Source organism: Pogona vitticeps, chromosome 2, assembly GCF_051106095.1.
Source record: "Pogona vitticeps strain Pit_001003342236 chromosome 2, PviZW2.1, whole genome shotgun sequence".
NCBI lineage: Eukaryota > Metazoa > Chordata > Lepidosauria > Squamata > Agamidae > Pogona > Pogona vitticeps.
Window position 1 is genome coordinate 13909888 of NC_135784.1, and position 15161 is coordinate 13925048.

The window sequence follows — 15161 nt, forward strand, 5'->3', positions numbered from 1 at the left end:
GAGTGGAATACTTTGCACAATGCAATCTCTGAACATTTCTCTAAACTTGAAAATATTTAGTTTTTAAACCATCATGCCAGAATCGCTCAGCCAGAATGGGGGATTTTGGGAGCTGTCCTTAAAAGAGACATATTCTCCTCCCCTGCACAGAAACTCATGTTTCTTTCATTTTATTTCACTCTGTTTCATGCAAGTCAATTTTTCCAAAGGATATTAGCCAGATTCCTACTGGTGTGTAAGGTTTGTGTAACTTTATGTTGCTACTTGCAGCTAATCGACAAGATGCCAGGGCATGGTTCTGCCATGTGCCTTCTTACGGCTCTAAGTCAATTAGCCTCAACAAGTTACAGTGGTGCCTCGCTTTACGATTGCTCCATTTAATGACGAAATCGCATTATGGCAAACTTTTTGCGATTGCTTTTGCGATCGCTTTTCGTTTCCTATGCGGGAATTTCGCTTTGCGATGATTGGTTCCCTGCTTCGGGAACTGATTCTTCGCAAAACAATGATTTTCAGACAGCTGATCAGCGGTTTCAAAATGGCCCCCCACTGTTTTCTGGGACGGATTCCTCGCTGCACAGGCAGCAAAAATTAACATCGTTAAGCGAGGCACCACTGTATACAAAAATTAGGTGGACACCAGTAGGATTCTGGCCACCGTGTTGCCAGGCTTTCTTCATCTAACATGGGGGCAGAGTATGGTAATTTAACTGAAAGGTGTAAGCAAAGTTGCTATTCAAGTTAAATGCTAATTTAAGTTAAAATGTACATAAATCAGGTCCCTGGACTCTTTGTCTACCCTTGCTATTCAGCTCCAGTGCTATGTGTGGTACAGAAATTCACCTTGTTCCTTTCAGCAGTTCTTAATCTAAGTGTTCAAGACAGGAGTGTGGAAGAAAATTGGTTAGGATTTTATTGATTTTTTTAATAAAAGAAATGGGATTTAAGGTGAATTGGGAAGAGGGTTGAGTTTGCTTACTGTTTCCACAGCAAAGAGTTTCACCTTTATGAGATTAGTGACATTTTGCTGGATCTGTTGGTAATGGTGTGATAGTTTTAATAAACTTGTTGTGCAATCAGTTATAAAGCCTCTATGCCGTATGATCCATAGGGTTGTCAAAGTCTCACACACTGCGGTTTCCTTTTATTAGGCAAGGTTGTAGGCCTGGGAGCTTGACCAGAGCTTAACTCCCCCATGGACAGATGGGTCTCAAAAAGTTAATTTTTTCAGGCTCTGCCATAGACTTGGACCATTGCTTGGTCAATGGCCTGGCTTCACTGGGAGCCCTAGTGCCTTGGCCTCAGATCGGTTTCCCATGCCCCCCGACCCAGTCTGCTCCCCCAGAACCCTGAGTCTCCATGAGGACCCATAGAAGTCTTTCTTTAATCTCACTGCTATGTGTATGTGAGGGGGGGTTCAAAGGAGTTTGTAGCCGGGAAATGCTGTTTCTTCCCACAAACATCTTACATCGACTCAAACTCCATCTCAACGGGCTGAGAAATGTCCATTCAGCTGGGACAAAAACTGCAGCTATTCTTGTAAGCTTAATTGTACAAGATGGTTCTGGTTTTCCTGTGGAAGAACAGGAGAGAAAATTGGAGGATTGCCATACTTTTTCATAACTCATTTTCCCCCTCAGATTTTGGGGGGTGCAAGTCTCCATTATCAGTTCGTGAGTTGTCATATTGCCTGGGGAAGGTGATTTGATTTTCTCCAAAGCCTTGGTTAAACACTTCAACCCACGGCTGGCGTAACGTGAGCAGTTAGTTATCCATAGAGTTCTCCAAAACTGTGCTTATAGCAGATTAGTGTTTCCTGTCAGTTTTCACATCTGTACATAATACAAATACGATCACATGGATGATCTTGGCCTTGGTTTCCAGTGAAACATCCTGAGACTTGAGGCCGGGTATTGTTGGTTGTTGTGGATTTTTCGGGCTCTTTGGCATAAAATGCAAAATAATACCAAGGGTTGGTGATTGTTCCTTAAAACCCACTATCATTGGACTTCCCAGAAAAAGAAACCGCAATCCTTTCTAAGTACCCACAAATAAATTTTTCCCTGGCCACGTGGTCCAATATTCTTCAAAGGCGGGAGCTCCGGAGAACTTGAAAAGCTTGTGAACATCTGTGGTCCAACTTTTTTTTGGTGCAGGGAAGTTAAAGAACAGGCAACAAGCAATTCAGCTGAAGATGTATTTTCAAAGGCTTTCACGGCTGGGATCTGATGGTTGTTGTGGGTTTTTCGGGCTCTTTGGCCGTGTTTTGGAAGTTGTTCTTCCTGACATTTTGCCAGTCTCTGTGGCCGGCATCTTCAGAGGACTAGAGTAGGAACTCTGTCCATGCTCTGTTGCTGTTTGTTGGCTGGTGAAATGTCCGGAAGAACAACTTTCAGAACACGGCCAAAGAGCCCGAAAAACCCACAACCGTCAGCTGAAGATGTTCCGAGTCAATGGGGAAGCCCTTTCAGCCAAAAGTTACACCCCCCTGATATAACTGTAGTCCCCATATCCTTCGGCCCAGCAGCCAGAACATGGAAGAGAAGCTCAGCAAAATGAAGGGCTTCCATTCCAAAGTTGGAAGCAGGGATGAAAGGTCTGATACAAGTTCAATAAAATAAAATCAAGAATTTTTTTAAAAAATAAAAGTTTTAGGCTGGTCCCAGAAGGAAGCCACACCTGCCTTGGGATAAGACTAGGAGAAATGTGACAAGAGGATAAATGGGTGGGTCTTATTATATTTTAATTTATAACAACTAAACACCTAAGATAGTTAGAACTAAGTAAACACATAAATATATGTGTGTATTCATGAAATCATAACTAAATGCTTCTCATGCATTATGTCCATGGAAATGTGTATGGAATATCCACAATATTATTCTTTCTGTGTCTTTTTAGTTCTTTTACTTCTGTGATAAAATTTCCCTTGAACACAGATAAATTATTTTATTATTCACAGATAAATCATTTTATTATTCGTAAAATGAATATTGAAATATTAATAAAATGAATATTGACATAAAAAAGAGGAAAATCAAATACAGGATGGATCGACTCTCTGAAGGAAGCCACGGGCTTGAGTTTGGAGAGCCCTCCTTCATGGGGTCGCCATGAGTCGGAAATGACTTGACAGCATGTAACAACAAAATTAATTGGCACTACAGTATACATGGCTTAAAAACTGGCCAGAATCACGTTGCAAAATACTGTACTGCATGTGTAAGGAAGGGCAAATCTGCATTTTTTTTCCTTTGCAATCTTCTGGCTGTCGCTTGAGCATCCAGATGCACCATCAAGCATGTGACTTGAGTGTGTGCAGTTGCACAACAGCCATCGAGAAGAACTGCACACAACAGCACAATTTCGGGTTTATGCTGTGCATACCCAAAGGATTCTGGCGGGCTGCTGATTTATTTATAATAATCCTACTATTTTACAAATGTGGATCCTCAAGTCCAACCAGCACCTCTCAAGTGGGGACTCGAGCTCCCAAATCCTACACGAAATCAAACACCTTTATTAAACGAAACTCATTCAATACTTCAAGTATTCTTAATCTCTGTTAATAAGACCAGGTAGGTCGAGAAACGGGAGGGGGGGTCAGGCAAGAAGCAGCTCTATGGCTCCCTTAAGGGCTGATAGTCCCTCTAGAACCATAGAGACAGATTGGCAAGGAAGGGCCGTCTCTATGGAAACAGCCAACCGACTTCAGGAAGGGAGATACCCGGAAGAGAACCACAATGGAACCGCCCTCTCTCTTTTTGGGTCACGTGATTGCTTCCCAGCCAGAAATCAAATCCTTGGGCAGGCAATCAAAGGTGGCGGATTGTTTTTGGGGCAGGAGGCGGCGAGGCAATTGTATGTAGCCCATCTGCTGGGTATTAGGGTGGCCTCTTTTAGGGAGAACAGTCCTCCTCCTTCTGGGGACACCCAGGCAAAACCTCTTCAGCGAAGCCACTTGGGTGGATATTGCCTAGTGGGTAGAGGCAGGGTGGGAGTTCTCAGTTCCCGGGGGGGGGACAAGTGGGCTTTTTAGTGAGGACAGTCCTCCATTGGAATAGCTGTGAAGGTGGCCCTCCAGGAGCAAGCCTTCGGGGTCCCACAGGTCACCTGGTCATGCTGTTCCTCCCGTCTCGGCTCAAAAGGCCGGAGATGCCCCTGAGTCTCCCCTGAGATGATCTGCAGCTGCATTGGCAGAGGTGAGTTCCAGGAAGGGGACAAACGGGAAAAAGAGTTAAAAATAGAAGGTAGAAGTGTCTGGGCATCTCCGATGTGTTACGTATATATTTTCCCTTGGAGGGGGCCCCAGACGGCCCACATCATTAAAAGACAATATTTAAATCTAGGAACAGTAAGTATACAAATATTAACAAGGATCAAACGAACACCACGCTAATAATGACAAACGAAAGCAACACTAAAAACACATTTAAAGCAGTGAGTCACAATGTTAGACCAGCTATCCTGAATAAAAGTCACGTCCATTTTTTTGCTTTTGAAGTCTAGTAAGTTGAGGAGGGTTTTTTTTTAAAGTCCTCACTTGTTTATACCTAAGTCAGACATACTAGGAAGGTAAGCAAGCAGATTTTTTTATATTACTTTTTTTTTAGATTTCAACTCACAGAATTTCCCAGCCACCGGTTGTCCTTCAAAAAGTAAATTTCCAGGCCTAGGATCATAGCATAATCTTTTACATATGGGCACAAGTTGGAACATGTCATGATGACCATTAATGGAATGGTTTGGTATGTTTGAAAATAAATGCCCAGGAAATAAAAAATGTTCTGTCTCTCAACATGACACTTCACCTTTTATGTCTCTGAGACATTATGAGACCACACATGGTCAGCCTTTGTAAGTACTTGTATTGCCCTGGTATGAGAACAGTATTTGTGGGTCTGACTTTTATTTTTTCTTGTTCTGTATTCTAAATAAGCCTTAGAAATATTAACTGATTCCCTTTGTGGATGCCCCTTCGTCACCATCCAACACCCCAACATTTATGATGGAGGTGAAGTGGTTATAATCTTTATCCCTGGCTGTATATTGGTCCAACAATATCCGCACAGATCAGGGTGCCTTTCCTAGTGGAGCCAAGAAAAAAGGATGTATATAAGGATACCAGGCTGCATGTTACTGTAGTCCTTTTCTCTCTTTGTGTGTATTAATGGGGTTGGATAAAATATGTCTGCAGGGAGGAGGAGGAGGGGAGAAGGAGACAGGACAAGTCAAACATCTCAAGGTTCGATGTGGAACTGTGATCAAATGCAAATAAAGTTTTCGCACCACATGTTAACAGATGTTTTCTTATAAGGAACTAGCATGAAACAGGATAAGGAAACATCCTACCCTTTTTCTTTGTTTCCCTCATAGGCAGTGAGAAAGACATCTGTGGAACATCCTGGATCCCCTCCTCTTTGTGAGGAAGTGAAGAGAGTCACTATGCAGCCAGCGCAGGTGAGTGGAGGGAGTACAGAGGCTATAATATGGTTGCATCTGTGTGCACACCCTTAATTTAATACCTTGTCAAAGCACCTTTTGATTTTATTACAGCACTCAGCCTTTTTGGGTATGAATCTATCAGTACGGCACATCTTGACTTGGCAATTTTTGCCCAGTCTTCTTTGCAAAAATGCTCCAAATCTGTCTGATTGCAAGGACATCTCCTGTGCACAGCCCTCTTCAGATATTCAATCAGATTCAAGTCTGGGCTCTGGCTGGGCCATTCCAAAACGTTAATCTTCTTCTGGTGAAGCCATTCCTTTGTTGATTTGTATGTATGCTTTGGGTCGTTGTCATGCTGAAAGATGAAGTTCCTCCTCATGTTCAGCTTTCTAGCAGAAGCCTGAAGGTTTTGTGCCAATATTGACTGGTATTTGGAACTGTTCATAATTCCCTCTACCCTGACTAAGCTCCCTGTCCCAGCTGAAGGAAAGCAGCCCCAAAGCATGATGCTGCCACCACCACATTTCACTGTGGGTATGGTGTTCTTTTGGTATGTGCAGTGTTGTTTTTGCACCAAAACAGATCTTTTGGAATTAGGGCCAAAAAGTTCAACCTTGGTTTTCCCCACATTCTTCAGATATGCTTTTTCAAAATTTAGCCAGGCTTGGATGTTTTTCTTCATAAGAAAAGGCTTCCATCTTGCCCCTCTACCCCATAGCCCAGGCATATGAAGGAGATTGTTGTCACATGTACCACACAGCCAGTACTTGCCAGATGTTCCTACAGCTCCTTTAACGTTGCTGTGGGCCTCTTGGCAGCTTCCCTGACCAATTTTCTTCTAGCCTTTTCAGCAATTTTGTAGGGATGTCCAGTTCTTGGTAATGTCACTGTTGTGCCATATTTTCTCCACTTGACGATGACTTTCTTCACTTACAGAGACTGCCTAAATACTTTTTGTCCCCTTTTACTTTCCAACAAGGTAGGCAATTTAGTTGAAATACAAGAAAACAAACAAATTTAGTCTGTTTGAACACTTACGATGAAACCCTGGACTACAGTATGTCAATTTAGCCAACTCTTTGCAGGTAGATTAGCTTAGTTTAGGACTGCTGCTGGCAGGGTAGCTCAGTGGTTTAAGGACCCTACTGCACAGCCGGAGGTTGGCAGTTCAATTCCCCCATGGTGCTTTCCTGGAGGAGAGCAAACCTTTCTAGCCCTGGGCCAGCTGCACAGTCCCAGGGCACCCCCGGAAGAAGGGAATGGTAAACCCCCTTCTGAGGATTCCTTATCTGGAAAACCCTGAAAAGGGTTGCCAAAAGTCAGAATTGACTTGAAGGCAGATGATGATGATGATGATGATGATGATGATTGTTGCTCAAGAACTGAATTATGTTTAGAGACAGGAAATGTTTCTACTAATCTAAAGCAAGCACACACTGGACTTTTATCCACTTTTTGAAAACATAAGTCCTGAAATGATCTTTGTTTTCATTTTTCTAAGAGATGAAGAAGACCACAGGTACTTTCTCTGATGACCCGTGTCTTCTTTTACTTTCAGGTCCCCGTTTCTTTTGAGGAAGTGGCTGTCTGTTTTACCCAGGAGGAGTGGGCCCTGCTGGATCGGGGCCAAAGGGTCCTTTACAAGGAAGTAATGCTGGAGAATTACCGGACTGTCACATCTCTGGGTAAGGGCTCCTTTCCCTGCGATCTGAGAGACTTGGAAACCCATGGCCAGGTACATTGTTCAAATCCGGGGTGGGCAAAGTGTGGCCCTCAAGGTGTCGCTGGACCACAAGACCCAGAAGCCCTCATCAGCACAGCCCGTGATGAGGAATGTAGTCCAGGGTGGAAGGTGGTGTTTTGCCCGTATTTTGGTTAATTTAAAGCAATCTGTATGAAGAAAGTTCGGGGACTTAGAAAATGACTCAGTTTTTCTCCACTGCTTCAATTCTAGGTGGGCAAAAGGTGGGCCCCAGATTGATGATCCCAGATGATTTTCTCTCCTCTGCAATTTTCACTTGTCTATTTTGTAATATTTTGCCAACTTCCTATTTCTCTTGGGTGGTGCGGAACAGAAGAAGGCGACTTTGGAGTCCCTTCCTGTTGGAAGTAAATATTCATGTGATTATTCTTTTTCTCTCTCTTGTAGGAAGGCCTCTGGTTGCTGTGCCCTCCCTCATCCTGTGGCTGGCAGAAGAGAGGGAGAGAGCTCCTCAGGGAAGGGCAGCAGGTGATTGGTTAACATTGCTAATACACTAATTGTTTTTAGCTTTTCATATTGTGTTTTTGATGATGCAAGCTGCCTAGCTGGTTAACTCAGTGGTTTAGGTCTCTGTGGAGCCAGAAGTCGGAAGCTCGATTTTCCCCTCTGCCTCCTGTGAGTAGAGCCAGCTTGTGTGGCCGTGGGAAAGCTGCACAATAACCGGGGCTCTCCTCCGAAAAGCAGGGAAGGGGAAACCATTTCTGAGTATTCTTTACCCGGAATACTCTGAAAAAGGTTGTCATAAGTCAAAACTGACTTCATGGCACATGGGGGGAGGGGAGAAAAGCTGCTGTGTGACCCTCTTTTTTTAGGAGAATGATGTGGTAAAAATATTTTTAAATAAATAGTGATGAGACCAGATCTTGCCTGGTGCTCCGACTGGATCATTTTGTTTGGGTAGTTCTGTTTGAATGCATTCAAAACAGCACGATTGTCTCCTGCAAGTACCTCTGATGCTTTCATGCTGTATACCTCATGGAGTCCTCATCGTTGCTGTTCTTGAGGGATGTTTGCAGTACCTGTCTCATGTCTGTACAAGCGTATCCAGAAAACAAGAAATAAAACAAAAAACGTTGAGGCACCTTGAACACCGGACTGTTACATTTCAGTGTGAGCTTTGGTGGTGAGGCACATGAACAATGATGAAACAGGAGAAACAAAAAAGGGGAAGGAAAATGCATCAGGCAGGGTTACCAGAAAAGTCCTCTCTGTAGAACATTTTTTTAAATTGCCTTTTGTGGAGAGGGGGAGAGGGAGTCAGGCCGGAGTTGGTTCCAAAGTAGTGGCAGATAGCAAAGAAGGCCTGGTGGATGATTTCCTGGCCTTCTTTGGAGTGGTTACTTGGAGAAGCATAGCCTGGGAGGACCTCATGGAGCTGATAGATGACCTTGGGAAAAGACATTCCAACATGTAACATTGTCCCAAACCCTAAATACATCAGTTTTCTGTATATACAGATGGATGATTGCTTTCATACAAGTTCCAACAAGAATGCATTTTACTCTTTAGAAAATAGCCCTTTTAAACTCGTTCTAGAGCTTATATTTTGACATTCTCCACCTTAGTTGATTCACCCTATTTTTTTTTTAATTTTAAAACAGAATTTTTTTCATTCCGCTCATGTTGATTTCTCACTTCGTTCCAGAGGGAGATGCCTGGGAGGTAACTAGTGAAAGGCAAGTCCATGAAGTATTGGAAGAAAGCAATATGTGCCCAAAGATGGAGGAGGAGGCGGATAGGAATCAAGATGGACTGAAGAAACAAGAAGGAAACCAGAGGAAGGAGGAGAGGGGCGGTTGCTTCCATGGGGACTTGCATAAAGAACCAGTTCCTCAAGCCCCACTCAGAAGAGAGGGAAGGCTGGAGACCTCTATTGCTAAATCCGCCCCTGTTAAAATCTGGAAAATCCATACCTGGGAGAAACCCTATGAATGTCTCGAATGTGGAAAAAGGTTCGAAGAGCTGAGGACATTAACCTCCCATCAAAGAATCCACACGGGGGAGAATCCCTTTAAATGTTTGGTGTGTGGGAAGAGCTTCAGCCGCAGCACGAACCTTGCCACCCATCAAAGGACACACACAGGGGAGAAGCCCTTCGCCTGCCCGCTGTGTGGAAAGCGCTTCAGCCAGCGCGCACACTTGACCTGCCATCAGAGGAGCCACACAGGGGAGAAGCCCTTTCAATGCCAGGAGTGTGGGAAGAGTTTTATCTGCAGCACAAATCTGACCGCTCACCAGAGGAGCCACACCGGGGAGAAACCATTCCCGTGCCAGGAGTGCGGGAAGAGTTTTGGCCGACGGGCGCACCTCCACTCCCATCAGAGGAGACACTCAGGGGAGAGGCCTTTTCTGTGTCCAAAGTGTGGGAAGAGCTTTCACCGGAGTGAAGACCTCACCGTGCATCAGAGCGTACACGCAGTGGAGAAACCCTTTAAATGTCTGGAATGTGGGAAGACCTTCAGTCAGAGTAAAAACTTTAACAACCACCAGAGAATGCACAGAGGGGAGAAACCTTTTCAGTGTCCCGAGTGCGGAAAGAGCTTCATCCGCAAGGAGGCCCTAATCTCTCATCTCCGAATCCACACAGGGGAAAAACCCTATAGCTGCTTAGAATGTGGGGAGCGCTTCAGAGAGAGCCAAAGCCTCACCTATCATAAAAGAATCCACACAGGGGAGAAGCCGTTTAAATGCCAAGAATGTGGGAAGAGTTTCCGCCAGAGCTCAAGCCTGATCAACCACCAAAAAATCCACACAGGAAGGAAAGTGTATAAATACCTTGAGTGTGGAAATATTTTCAGGGAGTCTCAGCATCTTGTCCCCTACCAGAGAATCCAAACAGAGGAAAACCCTTAACCAGAGAGGCCTCATACATACATGTTTCTTTTGAACAAGAATGCAGGGTTGCATTACGTGCACAAGTCCCCCTCACATACCTTTGCTCTTTTTACATAATTCCAGTCTTAGTGACTATACCTTAATGTCCAAAGCTCACTTTTCACAACCACTGTGAACAATGCCGTAAACCTATGCATTTATGTCAACAGGTGTGACCGGAAGAGAGTTAGATATCGGAAGGAGAACACAGGAGAGGTCAGAGGGGAGCACTGTGGTCTCCTACGAGACCGATGTCCAGGGCCGACCCTACCGTTAGGCAAGCAAGAGATGGAAAAGAAAAGTGAGAAGATTACACACAAGCCAGAGGAGGGAGGGAGGGAGAGGGAGAGAGAGAGAGAGAGAGAGAGAGAGAGAGAGAGAGAGAGGCGGGCTCATTTCTGAAGGGGGCAAGTTGTGAGGTGAAGACAGAAGAGGCCTGACTTCAAATTTTACTAATTTTGTTAGGAAACTAATTAGGCCTAATTAATTAGGCCTAGAGTGGTCCTGAGTTGACTAGATAGGCGGGATATTTAAATAAATAAGTGGAAGCAGAGGGATCTTCTGTATTCTGTTCAAGTGCCAGTGGAATGGAGTATGGTAAAAAAAATCCGTTGAGTAAAAAAATTATTCGACTGTCTCAAAATTTCTTTTGTTTGAATGAACGACTCTCGGCTTCTGTTATGTTGTAATTCCCCCCCCCAATGGTTCATAAAGAAGTTTGTCTACAGTTTTTATGAACACTTCTTAATATTAGAGAACATTCTGAGAGACTGGATGGTTGCACATCCAGATGGTTGCACATCCAGATCTTTATATCCTGCCCATCTAGTCATTCGATTACTCTGGGCAGCGTACATCATACAAAAATAAACAATTAAAATAACATCAGTGTCAAGAATAAAAAGTCATTCAAGATGGAAAAACAAGAAGATAGATCAAATAGTGCCCAGAGGGAAGGCCTGCCTGAATAGCCAGGGTTTTAATTGGTTTTTAAAAATACCCAGCAAGGGGGGCCGTACGGATCTCTGAAGGTAGATTATTCCATAACCGAGGAGCGACTGCCGAGAAGGCCCGGTTTCTTGTTTTTTGCTTCCGGGCCTCTCTCAGCATTAGGCTCCTCAGTTGCACCTCTTGGCTAGATTGAGATACGGGTAGATTTTGGTGGAAGAAGGCGTTCCGTCAGATAGTGAGGTCCTAAACCGTTTAGGGCTTTGTCATCATTAAAACTTTGAAATCGATGCAGAAGTGCTCGGGCAGCCAATGTAATGTGGTCAGAGTGGGAGAGATATATTGATGTTTTCTCACCCCACTAAGGTCTTGCCGCTGCATTCTGCACCATTTGAAGCTTGCGCATTAATCTCAAAGGCAGCCCCACGTAGAGCGGATTGCAGTGGTCTAATCTCGAGATTATGAGCACATGGACCAGAGTGGTGAGGGCCCCGCTATCAAGATAGGGATGCAGCTGAGCTATCCGCCACAGATGGAAGTAGATAGTGCGGACCATGGACGCCACCTGGGTTTCCATGGTGAGCGCCTGGTCCAGATGGATCCCCAAGCTATGAACCTCACTCTTCGTGGTAAGAGTCACCCCCCCAAAAGAGAGGGAGTTTCCCAAACCAGCAATTGAGGGGCTGGCCACCTTCAGGACCTCCATCTTGTCCGGGTTCTGCTTCAACCATTGCAGTACAGTCTCCAAGCAGCTGTAGTACGTATGTGATTTTCTTGCATTTTTTGGGTTTAAATTTGTAAAAGATTCAAGATGAAACCCATTAGGGGTTGCTTCTGATGGCTAGAATTTGGAGGAGCGAGCCCCCTCACCCCACAGTGAGGACTTCTGCCATGATGAGAAGTTGCTGTATGTACGTTTGATGGTATGATGGTTTCAATAAATATGTTGCATCTCAGCATCTTATCCCTCAGTAGCCCACTTCTGGTCAGAGTTAATCTAATTATTTTAACATTTTTTTTTATTTTTTAACTATGTACTGTATTTGTTAAGTGCCATACTACCAACTTGCAGCAACCTTATGAATGAGTGACCTTCAAAATGCCCTGCCCTCGCCAGTCCTGCTCAGGTCTTGCAAACTCAAGCCTGTGGTTCTTTTAAAGAGTCAGTCTATCACATACTTGGACTTCCTCTTTCCCTGCTGCTTTCCACCTTCCCCACCATTATGATCTTGTGCCCACATTAGGACATAGGCAGGATGGAGAGGCCATCAGTCTCTGGCATGCACAGAATTAACAAAAGAGAACGAAGATATTAGTTAAGAGGCTGAGAGGAGGAGAAGCACATTAAAATCAGGAGAAATTGAGATAGTCCTAGAATCATGGAGTTGGAAAGGGGACTATAAGGCTATCCAGTCCAACCCTCTGCTCAATGCAGGAATGCAAACGAAAACAGATCTGCAGATGGCTGTCCAGTTTTCTCTTGAATGCCTCCAGCATTGAAAGACCCACCGCCTCCTGAGGTGATGTGTTCCATTGTTGTACTGCTCTAAAAGTTAAGAATGTCTTCCTGAAATCTCACTTCCTGTGGCTTGAGCCCATTGTCGTGTGTCCTCCACTCCAGGATGATTGAGAACAGATCCTGCCCCTCCTCTGGATGACTACCTTTCAAGTCTTTGAAACGTGCTATCCTATCTCCCCTCAGTCTTTTTTTCCCCTCAAGGCTAAACAGGCCCATTTCTTTAAGTCCCCGTCCCCCAAGGGTTTGGTTTCCAATCTCCTGATCGTTTTTTGTTGCCCTCCTCTGAATTTGCTCGTTTGTTGGCATCCTTAAAGTGTGGGCACAGTACTCTAGAGCAGTGGTTCTTAACCTTTTTGAAAGAAATGCCCCCTTGAGCCATTGAGGAAGTTATCATTGCCCCCCCCCCCGCGGTGATGATATCTTTTTATTTATTTATTTATTTATTTATTTATTTATTTATTTATTTATTTATTTATTTATTTATTTAAGACACTTAAATCCAATGACACCTGAAAACAAAATTCAATTCCAAGAAAATGAAATGCCCCCAAAAAGTAACATTTAATGATTTAGTTGCAAGCGAATTTTAAGACAGAAAAAGAAATATTAAAAAAGCATAAAAACAAACCGCAATGCAGGAACTAAAAATGTCAAGACGAAAACTCTGAAACTAAATTAAGATTGGAGGAAAATATATATTCATGCACATTGTAAAAAGGTTGCAGCCATCTTCACAGGTTTGGCTTGCTCCAGCGCCCCCCCTAACGCCCCCCTTCTGCTCCAGCGCCCCCACGCTGCCCCTTTTCGTTCTACCGCCCCCCCCGAAAAATGAAATTGCCCCCTGGGGGCATTATCGCCCACGTTAAGAACCACTGCTCTAGAGCACTGGTTCTTAACCTTTGTTACTCAGATGTTTTTGGACTGCAACTCCCAGAAGCCTTCACCATCAGCTCTGCTGACTGGGGTTTCTGGGAGTTGCAGCTCAAAAACACCAAAGTAATAAAGGTTAAGAACCACTGCTCTAGACCAAAACTGTGTTGAATAGAGAGGGACTAGTACCTCACAAGATTTGGAGACTATATTTCAGTTAATGGATCCTATAATATGTGTAAGGAAAACTTAGGCCGAGGACTGAATAGATCCTATTGCCTATTGTTATGTTCCGTCCTCTGACTTCTGGTGATCCTATCAATTAGTGATCTCCAAAATGTCCTGTCCTCACATGTCCTGCTCAGGTCTTGTAAATGGAAACCTGTGGGTTCCTTTAGGGATTAAGTCAATCTCTTGTTTGGTCTTCCTCTTTTCCTGCTGCCTTCCACCTTTCTCACCATTTTTGTATTTTCCAGAGAATCCTGCCTTCTTATGATGTGCCCAAAGTAAGACAGCCTGTGTCAATATTTTTGTCTCCAGAGATAAGTCAGGCTTGATTTGATTTAGGACCCACTTGTTTGTCCTTCCACACAGAGTAAGTACACCAGTTGCTGATGGGCTTCATAGAAGATTGGGAACAATGAGAGACATTATTTTCAGGAGGAGGGCATGGGAATAACCACTATACTCTCAGATTGAAGGAGAATTCATTCATTCATTCGGACACATGGTGGAAAGGAGTTAGAAAAAAATGCAGGCTCAGCAGGTCGTCTCTGTTTTATTTGACACAACATGTGTGGAGTTGGAGTTGTCCAAGAGTAGCTGTGTTACTCTATGAAAGCACTATAGGTGAAAACAAAATATTTTAAAAAAGAACTTATTTTTTGTCATTTTGCTTTTACCTATAATTCTTTCACAAGATGCACGTAGCATCCAAACCTGCCCCAAGGTGAGTTCTTAAGGTTTCCTGCCCCTGTGGAGACCCCGAGTGATGGGGAGTCCTCCTTCCTGCAAGGAGACATTTTTCTCCAGCGAAACCTGTATGCTTGGGGCCCTAAGGCAGCTGTTTGGCCGACTGAAAACCACCCGGGCTACCACCTTCTGGGGCAACCCTCCCTGAGTCTGCGCTGCCATGTTGTCTCCCCTTCCGATTCCACACGCAAAGTAAACTCACGAGAGCTGCCACTCAGGGCGTCTCAATGCTCACAATGGCTTATAAAGGTGAAATATTCCAAAGCATGTTCCTATTCATAATGTATAATTTTTAGTGTGATATTTCTTTCATTTTTGAAAATTCTTATTCTTAGCTTTTACATATTGTTTTTCAATGATGTAAGCCGTGTTGGGTCCTTTTTTAAGGAGAAAGGCAGGGTAAAATATTTCATTTAAATAAAGATACAGACCATCCTTCTATAACTGGAGAAAGTGTCCGATTTCTGGCTTAATTCAGCTCATTTGTCTTGTCTGCCTACTACTGTCCACTCCTGATTAGGAATGCAAATGCTCTGGAGTTTATCACCTTGGCTCTACCTGGAGATCTCTGGGGTGCCCTGGTATCCTGACCCTGCTGAGCATCCAGAACCAGAGGTATCCAGGGTGCCTTGGTGTAAATGAAGCTACAATTGACTTACTCCTCTGCCCACTGCACCGATAGCACATACACTCGCTTCTGCTTGTTTGAAAGGTACTGAGGAAGAAAGGGGCAAGCCGGTGGATAAACCAAGCAAGATTCAGGGTGTT

General features: G+C 44.0%; 1 protein-coding gene across 1 annotated transcript in view; it reads left to right on the plus strand.

Moving 5' to 3' along the window:
• The window catches only part of LOC110070546 (uncharacterized), a 30807-nt gene extending 15961 nt beyond the window's left edge, over nt 1-14846 (plus strand). The window contains exon 8 of the mRNA XM_078387987.1: nt 9253-14846. Within this exon, the coding sequence (XP_078244113.1) occupies nt 9253-10063 (811 nt within the window). The 3' untranslated portion in view covers nt 10064-14846. The remainder of the gene's footprint in view (nt 1-9252) is intronic.
• The last annotated feature ends 315 nt before the right edge of the window (nt 14847-15161 follow it).